The following is a 20,547-nucleotide window of genomic DNA, read 5'->3' as shown; positions in this document are numbered from 1 at the left end:
GAGTCAATCAAAGAGGGCTGAGTCACTCTCAGCAGCCAGCGCGGTAATCAATTTGGTGTTTATTTCTGCAAATGATGATTATATCAGCTATTTACCTTTATTGAAGAGATGTTGCATACTATACTCACCTCATTGTCTTTGTTAAAATGTCAGATTTCCTGTTCATCATCACTGAAACTAGGAATATCCCCATTAAATTCAAGGTATTAGTCTGTCCATGGCAAAATGTTATCTTCTATCTCATTGAAATGTATATAATTACTTTGTGATGACTTTATGGTCCTCTAATAAGAGGGTGCTTATTCAGGCAAAGAATGTGGTTGGGTACTTTGAGAAACAAAATCATTTCCGAACAGTATGTGTGCTCAAAGGAATGCTATCTTGAAAGAACTCGAGAACACTGAAGAACGTCTGCTTTTAGGAAAGCTTTGAAAATACTCTTCTGTCAAGAGTCCCTCAATTGGGAGTTAGAACACTTGTGTCTTCTTGTGGTCTGTAACGCAATGGAAAGTAGATGCTGAAGCCAAGTCTATTATCCAAGTCCACATTCCAGCCAGTTTTTGTTTAGAACATCGATGAAATAATCTTCCTTTCAATACTATGAAAATTCATACCTTTCTGTGCACAGTAACAAAAGGCCTTTGCATCAGTATCAAAAGCAAAGAGTAAATTTTCATTTGTATCTAAGCAACGAACACAGGTACTACTTAGAGAAATGAAAGGGAATGCATTTCAATTCATCCATCTTCGCCATACCCAGGAGTCCCCCCATACATCTTCCCAATCTTTGACTTGAACATTTCCATGCATAAAACAATCCGCAGTATTCAATATAGGTTATATGAAATGGAGCAACTAAGCATATATTATGTAATATGCATACTTAAAGCTCTAATTTGTTTTACTGTTAATAACTACTGAAAAAGAGGAATTGCAATTTGCTTAGAAACCAGAATACAAGAAAATCGACACTTTCACTTAATTTTCAGCTTTTTGGCTACTATGCCAAACAGGAGATAATACAGTTCACAAGCCCCATTACCTTCCTACATGTTGCTTAAACCTTTAAAAATCAAAGACGGAAACTATGTACAACTCATAGAGTGGGCTGATGTCTTGCATTGCCCTAGAACCAGCCCTGCTCCAATTGAAACTGCACTGCAGGTAATTATTAGAGACCTCTAACATTTGAATAGCAACAGTATGACAATGAAAACTATTCTTCCTCACCTGAACTGAGGCAATCATTCGTTTCTCTTCTGACTGAGTCGCAGAGATTTTTCGGATGTAGGGGTTCTTGATTATTAATTCTCAAATGCAATTCAGGGCCCTGCATTGTTTCACCTGTTACATGAAGGGAGAAATCCATAATTCACTATGTCACTTAATAATAATTCTCAATTGCTTCTAGACAGTTCTTCATTTGTAAAAGAAAGAGTGCGGGTGCCCGGAGCGCTGCTGATGAAGCCGCCACCAGTGCAGGGGCACGGAGCACTGCTCATAAAGCCACCACCAGTGCAATTAAATGGTGGCACACCAAATACCAAAGCTGGTAGTCTTAAATCCAACTCATGTCTCTTTAATTTCCTACCAGATGCTCCCTGCCCCCATATCTCACTCTTGCAGGACCCAGCTTTCTACTTTTGTGATGGTTTTGGTTTCTTTTTCATTCTCTGTCTTCCTGATCTATGTATTTTTCACCGGATTCAAACAAATACGTGTTGGTGCCCCCACCGCCAACCATAGGCTCAAGTTAAGCACTGCTTCTAGTACTAAGCTGTATTTTAAAATGACCCTACATCCTAGTATTTGCGGTTTACACTTTGCCCATCTAAAGACCAGAAAACAACCACATATTTTCAAACAATAACAGTCTAAGAAATACACTACAAATTATTGCAAGTCTACAACTTCTGCTTTCTGCACAGTGGTGTTTCAAAATCAACTCAGACACACATGCTGTATTTTTGCCCAGACAAGACTCTATGATTTTATACAATGCAACGTAATGTCTGCTCACTATTTTCCACTTTAATTTCTCTCTTCCATGAATGTTCTCGCTTCACCAGCCTCTTTTCTTTATTGATTTGATGATCCCACTATTTCAAGAGGGTACACTTCAAGGTACTCAAGGATATCATCTATACTTAGAGAGGGATCTGCAAGAAATATTCTATTGGGTTTATTAATAAGGAGACCCCTATATGGGTTAATCCTGCTTTTTCTTGTATTTCTCAAGATCTAACATGTAGGGTCTGGGCTGACTGTGGGATTACGAAAATGGGGCAACTTTTTGATATAATAGTTTTAGATCCTTTTCTGATCTACGAGCAGCATATCAATTGCCTCATCACTCCTTTAAATATCTCCAGTTGAGGGACTATATGATGACGGCTCATCAACATGTGGAGGGCAACGACAGTTCAGAGGTTTCCCTATATTACTTTAAACCTGGTATTAAACCTACTATGAGTAGGATGTATCTACTATTTTCACAGTATGCTATAGATGACACCCGGCTATTGCTGTAAAATGGATTAGACTGCTTTCATCAGGGGTTTCAGCTGGAGAGATTTAGATGGCTTTAGACCTATTGGATCGCTCGGTATACTCCATTAATCTTAAACTTCAGCAGTTGTGTATACTGTGTTTTTTGTTTATTACACTCCAGATGTAATTCTAAAGTGGTGCCCTAAAAGCAGGCTCCCGGCTGCAGATGTCCTCCAAATGTGCTTTGCCCCTGTTTACAAACATTCTGGGAAGGGGTGACTAATGGTATGTCGCTTAGCTTCAGCTTTGCGGTACAATTATCGGTTAAAGAGAAAATGATGGGCGTTAAAAATGAATTAGTGGGAGGTCTGCAGAAATTAGCTATGATTATACTGGTATCTGCCTAGCCCGAGCTTGGGTCTCAGAGGAAGCTCCTACAGATGCAAAAGATACCTTCTCAAGCAAATTTATGAATTATAATTTGCCTTGGCTACAGTAAGAGGCTCCCTTGCATTATTAAAGTTTGTTAGGGTCTTGAAGAATATTTGATGGGATGTTATTAATGCTGGTTGTGAATATTTGGATTAATCAAATGACATAAATTCATTAGTCAATCAAGCCTCTGTTATTTATTTTAATCCCTTAGGTCACATATTGATGAATCTGTGTTTTGGAATCGGATTTATGTTGGGACCTAATTGATGTTATTTTTCCTGTGTGCATGTATTCTTTTAATGTTTAATTTGGTAGAGTTTGCATCTGCCTATTTGCTTATCGAATTTGGTCTGTAACCTAAGAAAATTTTAATCTTCTTTTATTTTTTTTTAAAGAATGTTTTCGCTTCTAAATTTGGACTACCTCCATTTCGTCTTATGTGCTCTTTTGTTCCCAGTGAAACTCTGTTTATCTCCACAACAGTTTCTCGCACACTCATACAGAGGTGTCTCCTTGTTTCTATATGCTTTTGTTACAGTTAACCATTGGTCTCTATGATCAGTGTCAAACTGCCGTTGGAATATTGTCTCTTTTTGTACCTCTGTATATTTCATTCTTCCTATATATATCCATTTATTTTTCATCCTGGCTGGCTCTATGTAATTCACTTCGAACTTGGCAACGCCATCTTTTCCTTTGCTTAGATGAGCCTCTTTTGCTCACAAGTTGACTCTTTGTTTTTCTAAATCCTTTGAGTATTCCTTACTTTATTAATGTTCTGGATGTCTAGTTTTTTTCTTCTCTGTTGAAATTTTCACTCTTTTTATTCTCCCTGGAATATGTCTAACGTTTCTCTTCAAATGTCAGATCCTCTCAGTATTTCTCTGCTTCCAAACGTTCTGTCCTGTTTCTCCTAAAGTTACATTCATTTCCTTCTCACCAAGTCATCTCTTTTTTCTCCTATTTCATTTATTTCACTTTCTACACTCGGTTTTTATTTTGACATAATTATTACATCCTGCATGAATCTCTTTTTTTCTCCCCTTATTGCAGCTGTGTGACGTCACATTTCTTGATGCTGAGCTGTCCATTGCTTTGTTTTGCAAAATAAGTTAATTCTTTTTTCAGTGGGGGCTGGCATCTACGGGGAGTGGGGGCAGGTGTGCGGCCAAATACAATAAAAACATTAAACACCTTCAACACGATGTCCTCTGCCGGATCTGTTCTTTCGCTCACTGTACAGGAACTGGATGCTTCAACTCCCTTGGCTAATCCTGGCTCTGCTCACAAAATGAGAGCAGAGCTCTGATTGGAGGGAGCGGCCTGTCTTGGTGCTCCACAGCGCTCTGGAGCCTTACACTTGCTCTCAACCCAGCTGTCTTAACACAGCTGAGTTGAGAGGTTTTAAGTGCGCATGTCTGGCTGGCCCTCACAAGACGGCCGGCCAACGATAAATGCGCTCTTAAAACATGCGCTCTTTTGAAAAGTGCCAAGGCAGCCCACACTCTTGCTACTTTCATTCAGCAGGCCCCGCCCTGACCCTCTCTTTGGGACATGTGGTTGAAAAATAAAATGGTCATTAATTACAATTTTATTTTTCATCTCTAGGGCTTTGTGTGGGGAGCATTTGAGTGGGGCAATGCACTTCTGCTCCAACGGAGGAGTGGCCCCGGTCTTTTTTCACTACTGTAGTAGCTTCTTTATACAATGCCCATCCCCTTTTTATCATGGACTTCTGTCACTTGCATCGGACACATACATTCTCACCCCCAATTGCATCTTTTGCTTCTTCTGAAACCTAGTGGCAAAAGAAAGCTAATGAGGGTGGCCCCAGATTGTGTATTATGTTCTATTTCACCTATTGCATCCATCATTACTTTGCACATAAGGTGACACTTCCACTTACCCGTTTATGCAAGTGAATGCAAAAACACACAGTGGTGGTGTCATGGATCTGGGGTGGTGGGCCAGGTGAAGAGGAAGGGTGTAAATAAACAATACAATTAAACTCATCTCCTCGCCGCGTCCTCCTCATCGCATCCTTCTCACGCCTCTCCTCGTCCCTCTGGCCAGAACACAGAACAGGAAACACCCATTCACCCTGAGCCAATCACAATGCTGGAATGTAGCATTGTGATTGGTCTGAGAGCATGCTACATGCACATGAATGTTTGGCCTGCCCAAGACGGCTGTCCAAACATTCATGCACACTTAGAGACTGAAAACCATTCCTCCCCTCTCTAGTGAGCAGAGCAGCCATGCCCACCACGCCTGGCAAAGCTGCTGTGCCAGCAACAGGAAAAAATAAAATGATAACAACATTGAGTTATTCTCATTTTATTTTTCCTCACCCTGCTGAAAAGCAGTGGGGAGACGATCCTCCGCCTTAGCAGAGGACCAGTCACTGAAAGCACAGAGTTGAGAGTGACCTTTCATTGCATGGAGGTTACTCAACTCAGTTGCAGAAGTTCAACTAGACGTTTGTTACAATCGTAATCATTTTTCTGATATTCATTGTACCTTTTGTAAATAGCTATGTAGAAAACTAATTTCAAATGTCAGGAAACTCTGACCAATTATTTATGCCTTGTTTATCGGATTTGAATTTTTTTAAATTTTCTTAAGAACAAAGTTAGCAAGCATTGAAAAAGTAAGTCAATACTTCGCTTTGGTAATGCTTATTTTGTCATGGTTTCTGTCAAAAAAACGTTACTGTTGGGTGGTCATTGCCATTGTGAAAAAACATTGGCTAAAATATCATGGTGCATGTTTGACTTTGTCAAGAGAACCTAAGAGATGGTTTGTTTTAAAGCTCAATCCTGAAACAGATTGGGCCATTTATGACTTTACAGCAAGCTAGGTTATGCCTGTCCCATGAGCCATTAAGATTACATAACCTTCAATGATTAGATTTTCTACAACAAAGGGGTTCATCACTGGGTCTGGACTGATGCTGTAATACCAAGTGTTCAGGATGTCTACAGGAGATCCATTCTCAAAGAAGACACAAAGAGAAATCATTGGCAAATGGTACATACCCCAATTCTATAGCTTAAAAGCAGGTTGCACTTCCCTAGTTTATAAATTATAATAATGCCAACAATCTGTTTCCTCATGGCGGCCATACTCCATGTCTATCAATGTTTTGGGGAATTCTATCCCAAAAGACTAGAAATGCCAAGACAATAAATGGAGGTTTCCAATGTATTCTATTAACTTGTTTCTTCTATGACTCGGGTGAAGTAACAGAGCCTCACCAAAGTATTTAATGTATTTGCATTTATTTATGTGCGTTTCACAGGGGATGTAGGGCATCTGGTGACAGCTTCAAAGTGACAGTCGGGTACTAGAAAAGGGGTTAAAAAAAGGCGCACAACAAAGTACACACAAGCACTGTTCCAGGAAACAAAGGCATCAAAACACAAGTGTCCTCCTCAGAGATGCCAATTAAAGTCCCAGCAGAAGTAAACATGCTAATATAGGAATTTACCAGCAAAAAGGATATACATGAGAAGACAGCAATCTTGTCTTTCCGACTGTAAGCGCCTTATCAGCTGTCACCACAAGAGTGTTCTCGTAGTGGCAACTGATAAGGCCATAGAGAAGCTGGTGAGTCATGACTGGGATCTTGATGTCAATATATTGTTTATATACTTGGCTGATATGATCAAGACTCAAAGTCGGTGTTTCCCAAACTGTGGGCCAAGTTGCAAGCCGATTTTTGGTGGGTCGAGAAAACTAAGAGCAATCCATAATGATGGCTTTAAATTCTGTGTCACATTTGCCTACTTCAAAGAAAGAGGTCAAATAAGAGGCTGTATCTTGTGAAAATCGTTGCTCGTTCTTTTAATACGGGATTGGTGTATTCTTTCTCTGACTTGAGAGGAGATTCTAAAGTGAATTATGTGACAGTTTTGCAGGGGTGAGCATCTGAAAGGAAAGGCTGTAGGATGTCGTTTTCTCAACACACAACAAAATGCAAATACACGTAAATTAACTAAATGCATTCAGCAGTTAGGAAAGCAAAAATAAACCACGTGTTTTATAATTCTGAAGAGTGCTGGGAACAGAGATTTTAATAGGATCAAAACAAATCAGGGCACTTTACCTTGTGACGCACAAATGATAAATATTTACAAAAAAAGGATTTGTAAACATTATTAAAAGGATAAAAGAATCAACCTCTTCTCCATCATTATACTGTCTGCTGTGCCTGCTGCACTGAGGTACCCTAGGGCACCTCGGGCCATAAACATCAGATCAGTATTAATTGTTTTCAGACCTTTGACATGACGTATAGTACCATGATCAGGTAGTGGAAATGCAGAAAGCTATGGAGTTCATTTCCTTTCTCTCAATACCTAATGGTACTGCACTCTTATTATCATGTGCACAGACTGCTCCTAAATACATAACAAACAGATAGCAGCAGTGGCTGCAAGTACCGCACAAATGCTTTAATGCGGACTTCTCCAACGAGTAGCTCCAGCTCCCTGTGAGTAGCTCTCCAGTGTGCAGCCCAGCCTACTAAATTAGGAGCTTTTACAGGACTGAATTAATATATTTATGTAAACATTGAAAAGTATGTATTCAAGAGAAAAATGCATATATTTCAGAACCCATAAGAGTATGCCTGGAGAAAATAGTTAAATTTTCTAAATATTTTAAAGCTATTATTTGAGTGATAAATTATGTGCCGTTGGGAACATTCATTACTAATATTACCTTGATGCCACAAACATTTCAGCGATATATTACCTATGTAAAGCATTCCAAATTGATAAAGGGTCTGATTTAGATTTTGGCGGACGGGTTACTCTGTCAAAACGGTGACAGATATCCCGATTGCGCCGAAATATAAACCCCATATTATCCTATGGGATTTATATTTCAGCGGACCACATATCTGTCACCGTTCTGACGGAGAAACCTGTCTGCCAACATCTAAATCAGGCCCAAAGTCTTTTTTATGCTGCTGCTGGTAATCCTGCCTGATTCAGTGAGGTGATCACTGTCGATAATCTTGCATAGGGTGGTAACTAATTTAATCTTGTCTGATGTGGTCAATTTTACAAAACTATTAATACTAGTTGCTCAGTACAATTTTCATTGTACATAATGAGCTCTTGTTACCGGAAAAGTTGGGAGACCACTGCTCTAATGGCATTAGGGGTAAGACTGAAACATGGGCTCTTCAACTACCCCTACGCTTTAACACATGCAAATTAATGACAACAAGGGTAGCAACCCTACAGCCGGCATCCTTCTTTAAAGGGTTATAGGGTTCTGCTGAAAACACAGTGTATCTGTTTATTAAGGGCAGGGTTATTAAACAAAAGGTGCACTTGCGTTTCTCTAATAGATGGGAAGGAATTCCAGATAGGAGATACAAGGACATTTCGAATAAGGATAATTGGCATATTTCAGATTTACTTCCTCACCTGTTCTGAAACAATGATTTATGTCCACTCCTCCTGTGTCCTCAAGATTCCTCAAATGCTGTGAGTTCTCACGTTTTATCCTTAAGGGCGCATCAGGGTTAGCTATAGTATCACCTGTCAGAAAAAGATAAAATGGTTAGAATTTCTCTTGAAAATATTTAGTTTGTCTTTTGCTTTGAGACCTCTATATTCAAATAATCTAGTGAATACATTTAGCTTCTCACCGACCTGAATGTTTCTCAGGCCTACAGCACGATTTCAGGTGCAAGAGTTAAAAGCCGCACCAGGTTACAAGAGCTGTTTTTGGGACTCGGTTGCATCTTTAAAGTATTAACAAAATCTTGGATTTCAATGAGGCTTTCATCTGCCAAGTGGTCTTATTTCGCTCTCTGAGCTGAATTTCTATCTTTCCATATCTTTCCTAACCTTTCAAATATTTCTTTAATCTGTCACTCCCTCACAAAATATACTTTTATGTATTAGTGCCTGTTTTGTCTCTCTATGCTCACTTTATTGTCTTGGCTCAGTAAACATATCGTTCACTTTGTCACATAGAGCGTGCATGAGAAAGTGCTTGATCTTGTGTCACCAGACCCATTTCTTGTGGCCTAATGCTGCTAGTTATGCACTCTGCACACTTTTATGCTGCTATTCAGTCTCCAATGTATGTGTGATGACTTCTAAAATATAGTAAAACTGGTTAATCACCAACTGGCCTTTTTAACTTTCCAGTAAGACGATAGTGTTGGACCTGACATCTTTTTTTTAATGCTTTTATTGGCATTTAGCATTACATACAAACCAAAAGAAGAGCAGTTCCAATTAACAAAGGGAAGGAGAGAGATCAAGATGAGGAAGGAAATTAGGAAAGGGAACGGTGTCAGGTAAAGAAGTGGCAACATATCCATATTACACTGTATAGCAGTATATATTACCAATTGTACACAGTGAAACATGTTAGGGCATACCAAACACAGAATATGCAGTGCCAACAAAATAAACAAGCATTGGAAATGCAATAGGTCTCGCAACATTAGAGTTAGTGCTTTTAGAATTGTTTATGGTTTTTTTTTGTAAATCTTTAGCATTTTTGTTTCCTGTAGCCAATGCTAAAGGTGAGTGAGTGAGTGTGAGTGAGGGGTTGAGGGTGAGTGAGGGTGAGGGGTTGAGGGTGAGTGAGTGAGGGTGAGTGAGGGTGAGAGGTTGAGGGTGAGTGAGGGTGAGTGAGTGAGGGTGAGTGAGTGAGGGTGAGTGAGTGAGGGTGAGGGGTTGAGGGTGAGTGAGGGAGGGTGAGTGAGGGTGAGGGTGAGTGAGGGTGAGGATGAGTGAGGGTGAGTGATGGTGAGGGTGAGGGTGAGGGGTTGAGGGTGAGTGAGGGTGAGGGGTTGAGGGTGAGTGAGGGTGAGTGAGGGTGAGTGAGGGTGAGGGTGAGTGAGGGTGAGGGTGAGTGAGGGTGAGGATGAGTGAGGGTGAGTGAGGGTATATACCCAGCTATGTCTTCGTAGTTGTAAAATGTAGTTGAACCTTGCACTGGTAGGCATTCAATTTAACGTGCTACCATAGATATGCTTTCAGAATATTAAATTCGAAATTTACTTTGATTTTGCGTACTTTTGCTGTAAAAAATGTTATTGCCATGTAAATACCTCTTCAATTGCATTCTTGAAAATAAATATTAACCTCTATGAAGTTAAATGTGTATAAATTACCTGTAATTTAAAAAAAAAAGAAAACAGTATTGCTCGGGTTTCCGTGCTTTTGGCATTAAACAGACAATGTGTAACCCAGAGATATTTTTAACAGCTCACTTCCCACTCAAATCGTATGAATACAATTGCTTGCAAGGCACTGAACACATGCAAGGGTTAGTTTTAGCAAGATGCTGAGAGCAGATCTTTTTATTTCATGCACTGAGTTCAGATGCTTGACTAATAAATCTAACGTACGGTTATGCACATATGATGTAATTAATTTGCTCTAAGTTCTGATAAATATAAACCAAGAGCTCTAAGAAGGTCCTATAAAGTAAAATAATGCTACGTATACAGACTACTTGGTAATCATTGCTGTGCTGTTGCCAAACCAAACCATCTAAACGGAATGTAGCTATAGATTATGGTTGATTTCTGGCCAGTGAAGAAACAAGAAATCATAACATTTGATTAAAGTGGCAGTTTGGCACTTATCATATGGCCGTCAAGTTGAACTGTCGGGGGCAACTTTAGCTGTCACATCAGACTAAAACAACATACCTATACAGAAAAAAAGCTTCCAACTGTGTTATACGCTTGATGTAGCTACTCTTAGCAGTGTAAATACATTACACCATTACCACTGTGAGGTACTCAAAAGTACACTGGCATGCAAGGAAATTATGAGGTCCTCCAGCACACCACTGGTTCGCGATCACAAAGTAGGTATGGCAAAATCAGTCACGTGCCTGGCAGACCCTGATGTGTGACTGCCACAGATCTAAAGGGGCAATATCCATGCTGCCCGATAAGCCAGAGTCATCTGAGAGAATTTAAAAACAAGGTCGCTGCGATTTCAGGACCGTGTACATCCATGCCATTGTAAAGGACGAAACTGCAACTGTTAACCAATGACTACGAGGCAATGAATGATCCATCTGTATTCAAAACGTATCCCAGCCTGTGGCAAACGTATATTTCACTGTTCCCTCGCATGTTATCAATTGCTTTCATAAATTACACAATATTGGGAGGTAAGGACATTTCAGTGACGAGAAGCCAACCAGTTATGTCACAGGAGACGAAAAATAAATAACAGCTGTTCTCTCACGGCACTTCCGCTCTCATGGCAGAGCTGGGCTGCAGGAACTCGGAGGTTAAGAAAAAAGAAGCCGGAGGGAAGAGAGGGGAGGGGGGAGGAGAAATGCGACACGGCGGGAAGGGGAGGGGGCGGAGCGGGTCAAATAAACAAAAAACAAGCTGGAGGGAAGAGAGGGGAGGGGGGAGGAGAAATAGACTAAAACAACATACCTATACAGAAAAAAAGCTTCCAACTGTGTTATACGCTTGATGTAGCTACTCTTAGCAGTGTAAATACATTACACCATTACCACTGTGAGGTACTCAAAAGTACTTTGGCATGCAAGGAAATTATGAGGTCCTCCAGCACACCACTGGTTCGCGATCACAAAGTAGGTATGGCAAAATCAGTCACGTGCCTGGCAGACCCTGATGTGTGACTGCCACAGATCTAAAGGGGCAATATCCATGCTGCCCGATAAGCCAGAGTCATCTGAGAGAATTTAAAAACAAGGTCGCTGCGATTTCAGGACCGTGTACATCCATGCCATTGTAAAGGACGAAACTGCAACTGTTAACCAATGACTACGAGGCAATGAATGATCCATCTGTATTAAAAACGTATCCCAGCCTGTGGCAAACGTATATTTCACTGTTCCCTCCATGTTATCAATTGCTTTCATAAATTACACAATATTGGGAGGTAAGGACATTTCAGTGACGAGAAGCCAACCAGTTATGTCACAGGAGACGAAAAATAAATAACAGCTGTTCTCTCACGGCACTTCCGCTCTCATGGCAGAGCTGGGCTGCAGGAACTCGGAGGTTAAGAAAACAAGCGGTATTAGGGCATTATTATGCAGCCTGTTAGAGTTACAATCTACTACCTGGCAGCTGAGTGTTGTGGTATTATTGTGGGCGAGGAGGGTTATATACTGTAATTGCATTAATGGAGCGTTTATTAATCGCCAACGAACCCAAAATCTAGTCCTGCTTTCCGAATGACCAACGCATATGCAAATAACCACCACAGAAGTTGAGATTATGTAAAAATGGGCCATGCATATTCACTTTGGATATAATAAAAGCTGAGATGGTTTCACTATTTCGGATGAACACTTTTAGCGTCTGAGACATGATCCGTGTACGCACTCCGGCCAGATCCTGAGAGCATGGAATAAAACATGCCAACCTCCCTGTGCGCGCAGCCCTGGGCACCCATCTGGGCATAGCGAGCGCCGTGCCACCCTGCGCTCTCTTCATCCTCTGCCGTGTGAGGAGGTCGCAGAATCCAGGAAAGCTGCCGGCGTCCTACCGCCCCCTCATGTTTCGGGGTTTCCTTGGCAACGTGCTAATGAGATGCGTGTCACATGGCTGCTTAGGTCAATAACCACGAAGGAAATAAATAAACAACAACTGTGTGTACTGCATGTCGATGGCGAGGGCAGAGGCCAATGGGGGGACAGCGGGTGATTGGGGAAGCGCTAAGGCTGACGCAAACAGCGAGGGAAGGGGGGCCTTTGAGAGAGACGGCAGACAGGACCGGCGCCAGGAGATGGGGCCTCGGAGAAGCCTCTGTTGCAGACAGGATCAGCGGGGAGGGGGCGGAGAGGGGAGAGGTGAGACGAAGGAAGGGAGGGGAGGGGGAGGAGAAATGCGACACGGGTAAACAAAAATTTGTAGAGTGGGAAAGACGGACGGACGGAAGAGAGGGGAGGGGGGAGGAGAAATGCGACACGGCGGGGAGGGGAGGGGGCGGAACGGGGGCGGAGAGGGGAGAGAGAGAGTAGGCAAGGGTAAACAAACACGGACGTGCACGCGCCCGTGACTTTTAAGGTCAATGCGCATGCGCATAAGCTTAATGCGCATGCGCATTGACCTTAAAAGTCACGGGCACTGCAAGGAATCGCCACGATTCCTTGCAGTGTGGATAAAGTGTGGATAACTCGCAATAGTCTCGCTTGCTCGATGCGCATGCGCATCGACAGGCGAGACCTAATAACCCTTTAAAAATTTCTGGTCGGTAAGGCGACAAACCCAATCTAAGAGGCTATACAACCCTTCTGTGAATAAGAAAGAGAGCGTGTAAGATCACAGTGTATCAGTGTGTTCAAGTGGTAGAAGTAGTGACTAGTGAATCAGAATATCTTTGTCGTAGCGCCATTAATGGCTCCCAGATGTCTCTAGTGCAAGATCGGAGTGACATAAGCACCCAATAGTTTGACAGTTGCTCTTGACAGTATGTGACATTGTGAATCCATGATTTAATGGTGGGTGCGAGTCTTCTGTCCCAGTAAACAGCCACTCTGTGCTTATGGACCTAACATCTTTGCCATGGTATTCCTCCAAACATTTTGCCTTCACTCCCCTTCTTTTCTGAATTATTTTTGCTGGCTAAAGCTACCTGTGGTAAAGTACTGTGCTCTCACCTTCAAACATGGACAAATTGGCATACACCCCACTGGCGCATTTAATTTACTTAGAAGTCCTTGGTAAATGTACCCAGGGCTTTTTAATTAAGTGCTACAAGTGGGTTGTAGCACACATTGTGCCACCCACTAAAATAGCACTTTCAAACCTGTCTCAGGCCTGCCACTGTAGCCTGTAGTGCAGTTTAAAACTGCCATTTCACCCTGGCAAAATAACACTTTTGCCAGGCCTAAACCTTCCTTTTGAATACATATAAGTTACCCCCAAGGTAGTTCCTAAAGGCTCATGGGTTGGGTGAATGGTATTTAAAAGGTGGGACATGTGTACTTATGTTTTACAATGCACTGGCAGTAGAAAAAAATCCTAAAGTTGTTTTTGTTCACTGCTTTAAGGCTACCTTCCCCCATAGACTAAAACTGGGTTACCTGGGTTTCAATTAATAAGTGCTACTTCAGTTTGGGACCAGATAGAAAAATGCTGTTTCCACTCAAACCAATAGTAATTTAAACATCTCTTTAATGTTAAAGTTGGATTTTAAGTTACTATTCTGGAACTGACACTTTTAGAAAGTTAGGATTTGTGCATTTCTGACAGTGTCCCGGGTCACATGACTGTGAATGGCTCTCTTGTTGTGGGGTGCATGTTGCTTCCAGATTTTGAGTCAAAATAGCACTAGCTGTGAGGGGAGAGGGTCTCCATGAATGGATGGCTGGCAAGGAGTTATGCCAGCCCTGATTACACTTTAACGGGTCCTTAATGCAGGGCATACAAAGGAACCTGACACTAGGCCTGCCCTTGCCTTTGTCACCCGAGAAAGGTCTGCAGCCAGGAGCTAGAGAAAGGAAAGAAATGACCAGAACCGGTCTCTGGGGTAGGTCAGAGAATACTCCTGCACAAAGGCTGGCATCGATATAACAGTTGTACCTTCAGAACCTCTTATCAAAAAACTCCTGTGGAAGACTTAGAAGAAGAAGAACTGCCCTGCTGTCTGAGGAAGAGGGGCAGCCTTGTTAACTGAAGAAGGAAGATTTGACCTGTTGAGCTTGAAACCACGTCATCCAGAGTGATACCAAGGGCTAACTAACCTGTGTGACCTACAGGACACCACGACCTTCCAGAGGCCATCTTGCACCTGCCCAGCTGACCAGCACCAACTGGAGCTGCCGCAGCCTACTGCTGGCCCCTGCTGGTGTGAGTCTTTATTCCCAAGGGGTGTGAACTCCTCCTGAAACAAGCATTTACAATGCAACGGTTTCGCCTTTGGAAAAGTTAGAGCTATTGGCATTGTAAATTACAATTTTTTTATTTATGTGTTAGTTTTGAAAACCGATAAATGAATGGCATTGTCATTTACAATGCCAATAGCTTAATCTCTCGCAAATGCCACACACACCCACACCCACAGAGAGCCCCCCACACAGAGCCCCTCCACACAGAGCCACCCCCACACACACAGGGCCCCCCCACACACACACCCACACAGAGCACCCCCCACACACACCCACACAGAGCCCTCACACACACTGTGAGCCCCCCCACACACCCAGACAGAGCCCTCCACACACCCACACAGAGCCCTCCCAAACACCCACACAGAGCCCCCCGCACACCCACACAGAGCCCTCCACACACCCACACAGAGCCCCTCCACACACCCACACAGAGCCCCTCCACACACCCACACAGAGCCCCCCCACACACCCACACAGAGCCCCCCCACACACCCACACAGAGCCCCCCACACACCCACACAGAGCCCTCCACACACCCACACAGAGCCACCCACAGAGAGCCCCCTACACACCCACACAGAGCCCTCCATACACCCACACAGAGCCCTCCACACACTGCGAGCCCCCCTGTGCAAGTTATACACTGTTGTTAGAGATGAACCGACTGCATAGGTAACCAACAGGTGTAAAAAGGACTTCAAAGGTGACAGACTGGGGAGAGAGATGATGATGTAGGAGTGAGAGAGAGAGGGATTGTGCAGATAAAAGAGGAGTGTGAAAAGGGTTGTACACAGCAAGAAGTCTGAGAGGAAGTGTGTAGATAATGGGTAGGTTTGGGTGGGAGAAGCTCTTTGTGTAACATCAGGTGTACAAGGGATTGTACAGGCAACAAACAAGTGTGAAAGGGGCTGCAATGATGTACACTGGTGAAAGGGAGTGCTGCAGACAATAGCCCCAAAGTCAGTAGCTCTGACCGTAAAAGCCATAGCCTCTCCATGTTGTGTTCCAGATAGCTACACTTTGACACGCTGGTAACTGCAATGGGCATTTGTTCAAGAATATAAACTGCATATTAAGTATAGGGAAGATTACAATTGTAATTTATTTGCATGTGCCTAGCTTAAAGTAAAAACAATAAAAAGCACTGTGACAAAGTCTGGCCACGTCATACCGTTTTCCTTTTGTTTTACTTTAAGCTATGTAGCACAGCAGCTCGCACCGCTGTGCAACATGCAATTTTTTTTGACAAAGCCAATAAATCTTGCATAGGCGAAACCTATTGGCTTTGCCAATGCTTGTTTATTGGTATTTCAAAGTAGTTCTTTTAATGAGGATGGTGTAACACAGCAGGAACCAGGACGTGAGGTTGTAGCGAGTGTAGTGGATCGCAGAAACATAGAAGCAGTGGGAGATTTGCAATGACGCCTCAGCACATTCACATTGCAGCCATATAACAGATCAACATTTGTTACATGAAGTTATCTTAAATTGTGGCATCTCACGGCCAGAGGGGTTGGTCTTGAGCTTGTTTTTGAGCAAGGCTAGAGACTAAAGAGGCGATTGAAGCAGCAGAGATTTTTAAATGTGAGTTTTTAAACTACAGTATAACGTTGTTGCCATATTTTGATAAAATGCGGGCCATCTCGTCTAAGCCATTCTTCGCAGTTTGCCCAATGTTTCAGAACCGAATCAAAATGTTATATTGACAATGGACAGTCCTGCCGCAGTTCCCTTTGTGCTGACGAATGAGCAGAGATAGTGAGAACCCTAATTGTTGAACGGCATCTCCCAATCTAAACTGCTGTCGGGTCGCACTTTGTTTCTCTGCAAAGCCAAGTCCTTAATTGTGAGCACGGAGCACTTAAGAGATCCCGACAGCTACCCCAGTTCACACTTTCATTTTACAGAGGTACAGTGACTTTGGGAGGCCAACTAATGTGTTGCCGTGCCTCTTTACACGCACCTACAAGACGACGCCTCATAAACATCTGGTGAAACAGCCACAGGAAGCAGAGTTTCCTGGTTCTGTTTTTAAAATGCGCTTTCAAGTCTAATTATTTGCACCGATGTCGGGGCACTCTCCTGTCCTGCGGAGGGCGGTACGAGAGAGGAGGTGATAGTTCCCATGCACCGGCTACAGTGCTGGCAAGTGGCAAACACTAAGTTTACTTCCTGTTGGACGCCGCAAACCACTTCCTGCGCCGTTGCTCACAACCAATAGAGTGACTCTGAGTTGTCATGGCTATGGGGACGTTGCGCACGAGGGCTTCTCAGCCTAGAGTAGAACTGAGTTAATGCAAGAGTAAAACTTGAGCGAGAGGGGGGGGTGGGAGCATTTACAAGTGGTGCGGGAACGGGCACACAGAGAGCGGGAGGGGGGGCAGGGGCGGGAACGGGCACACGGAGAGCGGGGGGGGGGGTCGGGAACGGGATAAAAACTAAATTATTAAAAAATGCTGCTTACCTGATCAGCGGCCTCAGTGCACAGCCCACCCCTGCAAAAGACACGGTGGAAATGAAGAAAACATGGCGAGACGAAAAAAAAATATTGCACAAGCCCACCGCCGCAATGACGATCGGAAAGGGGTGGAGAGGGAAGAAATCACGGGAACGCCCACGAATCTGGTCCGGCCATGACGGACAGATCTCTGTTCCAATGGCTAGCCTTCATTTATGGAGCTAGCCAATGGAAAAGAGGGGCGGATTCCCAACCAACATATTATTCTCATTAGGTTTTTACCTTCGTGAAAAGCTGCTTGCGCAGCTTTCACTTAGGCGAAACCTAAAAAGGGGAAGATCCAGAAATTTGGGGCTTTTCGTGTTCACAAAGTGTCCCCTTCACAATGAGAATTGACCGCCCATAACAACCACTTACGCAAAGCTCCAGCAAAGACTGCTCATTGTGCCAACAGCAATAGTCCGCAATTATTGTCAATGCAAAGTTCAAGCACATCCAGCTCGTCGTGCTACAGCCATGACAATCTGTGATGCTTGACCTGCTCTTCACACAAACAGCCTCCTCCTCATGGCCCACCAATGGGAATGCCACTTTTTGGGCCGGACTTGAGAAGGTAACTCTTCACTGGGAATGCACCTGTATCCAACCTGTACTGCATCATGGTTAGGCTGAATTTGTGATTTTGCCCCAGTCCATTATGACCAGTTATCCAAGAGTGGTGCTTTGTGCCTCTTGGCGCTATTTTCTCCTGAAACTTTAAAAACTCATATCTCCGGTCTACTGATTGGATATTTGTTGTTTTGGTGTGATTTTATTTATTACACTTGAATCTATTTTTCGCAATTGGTTTGGGATTTGTCCTGTGTTGTGCTTTCACTTTATTTCTGTTTGAGTGCTGCATAAATACTATACACATTGCCTCTAAGTTAAGCCTGGCTGCCTTTGTGCCAAACTACCAGAGGGTTAAGCACAGGTTAATTTAGTGTCTTTCTGTGGTTCACCCCGACAAGGATCATATTTATTATGTGAGTGGGGCTTCCAACCCAATTTCTGAAACATAGTATGTGCAGTAAGAAAATGTAACAATGGGACATAACTATAATTTTCACTTGTGGACTGAGCACCCATTGTGCCATTCACTAGAATGACAAGGAAACATGGCATCAGGCCTATATGTGTAGCCTGACTCTTGCAACTTTTAAACCTGCAGCCAGACCTGTCACAATAAACCATTTGAGAGGAGGGAAACCCTACTTTTAAACATTAAGTACTCAACCCCTAAGTAGACCTTCTAGCCCATAAGGGAGGGTGCCCGGTATTTAGGAGTTGAACATGTAAGAATTTAATGTTTGCATGTTCTTACAGTGACCACCCATAAAAAGGTGGTCACTGTTAGGGCTATAGCTGGTTCTACTATGACTAAGCTAAATAACAATTCATGTGCTAAACCCATATCCCTTGTTTGAAATAAGCTACAGAGAATGTTCAACCACTGTTTGTAATATTTCTTAAAAATCCAATTCAATGGTGAATTTGGATTATATATACTGCACTGATTGGCATTTCCTGGGTGTGCATTTCATTTGGAATCTTTGTGTTGGGTCACCAGCTATCCCAAATATGCACAAAATAAATTCTTCTCCAGACGAGTAAGAAATACTCAGACTCTCCTGTGATCAATTTAATGACAAAAAGATGCATTTCCTATATATATTACTGGCAGTTGCCAGTAGGTAGTTATAGTTAGGACCATGCCATCATGTTTCAATTGGAAAAGCGTTCTCTGACTTGCCCAGAACTTTGGTGCTTTTGACGAATCTTCATGAAATTTTCCCAAAAAAGTGTGCCAGTGATTCTTGTTGTGCATGGAACGTTTCAGGGTGATCCATCAAGCGGGGGCCGAGAAAAAAGGGGGTAAAAACTGTATGTTTCTCATGTTAATTCTCTTAGGAATTTTAGACACAACTGCAGCCCAAACCGCAGTATGGAATTACACCAAATTTGGCAAAAAAAGTAGCTGTTGGTCCAGAAAACAACCTATTTGTAAATTGGTGTAAATCCGTTCAGTAGCTTTTAAACTATTAAAAGAAATTCAAATTTGGATATCTTGGGACCCGGGTCCCTGACAACACCTACGCGCAGCTTTGCGAACCCTCCCACCAGTAGAAATGTTGCGATCGGCTAGACACAACCTGTAAAGAAAGTTGCAGCCGGCATGTTCTACAGTCCCGGGAATTCGTTTTGAGGCTAAATAGTATAGAAGGGGTCATTGTAGGGGTGTCTGAGGGACCACTTATGAGTTTCAAAATGTTGCAAACTGTATTTTTTTCCACATCCATGGAGTTGCAGACCTGCTGCGAAGCTCAGCATGGCCCTCAATGTAACATCGCGGCAAACCTTGTTGAAAAAATAGATATATTCACTCACAAACTAAAGAATGCATTCACAGACCCACACAGAGTCACGCCCACTCAGACACTCTCGTACCCATTGACAGAACCACTCATGCATCTACTGACAGACCCACTTAGACACTCACGCACCCACTCAGACACTCATGCACCCACTCAAACACGCACACACCCACTCACAGACCCACTCAGGCACTCATTCACACACTGACAAACGCACTCAGACAGTCATGCACCTACTGACAGACCCACTCAGACTCAAGCACCAACTCATAGATCCACACAGACACTTACACACCTACGCGGATACTTATGCACTCACTGAGAGACCCACTTAGACACTCATATACCCACTCACAGATGCACTCATGCACCGTCACAGACCCATTGAGAGGCTCATGTACCCATTTACAGACCCACTCAGAGACTCATGCACCCACTCGCTGACCTACTCAGAGACTCATGCACTCACTCACAGACCCCCTCAGACACCCACACACAGACTCACTCAGAGACTCATGCATTCACCCATGGACCCACTCAGACACTCATGCTCATACTCACAGCCCACTCAGATACACTCCCACTGACAGACTCACTCAGACACTCATGCACCCAGTCACAGACCTACTCAGACATTCATGCAACCAGTCAAAGCCCCACTCAAAGACTTGTGCACCTACTCACAGACCCACTGAGACTCATGCACACACTCACATCCCCACTGAGAGACTCAAGTACCCACTCATAGACCCACTCAGAGGCTCATACACCCACTCACAAACCCACTCCAACACTCACACACCTAATCACAGACCCACTCAGACAATCATGCCCTCACTCACAGACCTACTTCCAGACTAATGCACCCACTCACAG

The 20,547-nt window shown here is 43.2% G+C and overlaps 1 protein-coding gene across 1 annotated transcript in view; it reads right to left on the bottom strand.

The window, feature by feature from the left end:
- The window catches only part of LOC147712287 (uncharacterized), a 215,507-nt gene that overhangs the window by 109,168 nt on the left and 85,792 nt on the right, over positions 1–20,547 (bottom strand). Inside the window, exons 5-6 of the mRNA XM_086923018.1 lie at positions 8,367–8,480; positions 1,231–1,344 (exon numbers count right to left, since the gene is read on the bottom strand). Of these exons, the coding sequence (XP_086779144.1) occupies positions 1,231–1,344; positions 8,367–8,480 (228 nt within the window). The remainder of the gene's footprint in view (positions 1–1,230; positions 1,345–8,366; positions 8,481–20,547) is intronic.

This window comes from Lissotriton vulgaris, chromosome 5, assembly GCF_964263255.1.
Source record: "Lissotriton vulgaris chromosome 5, aLisVul1.2, whole genome shotgun sequence".
In the NCBI taxonomy this organism is placed as follows: domain Eukaryota; kingdom Metazoa; phylum Chordata; class Amphibia; order Caudata; family Salamandridae; genus Lissotriton; species Lissotriton vulgaris.
Note: the sequence above shows the minus strand (reverse complement) of the source record. Positions and strands in the feature narration are given on the sequence as shown.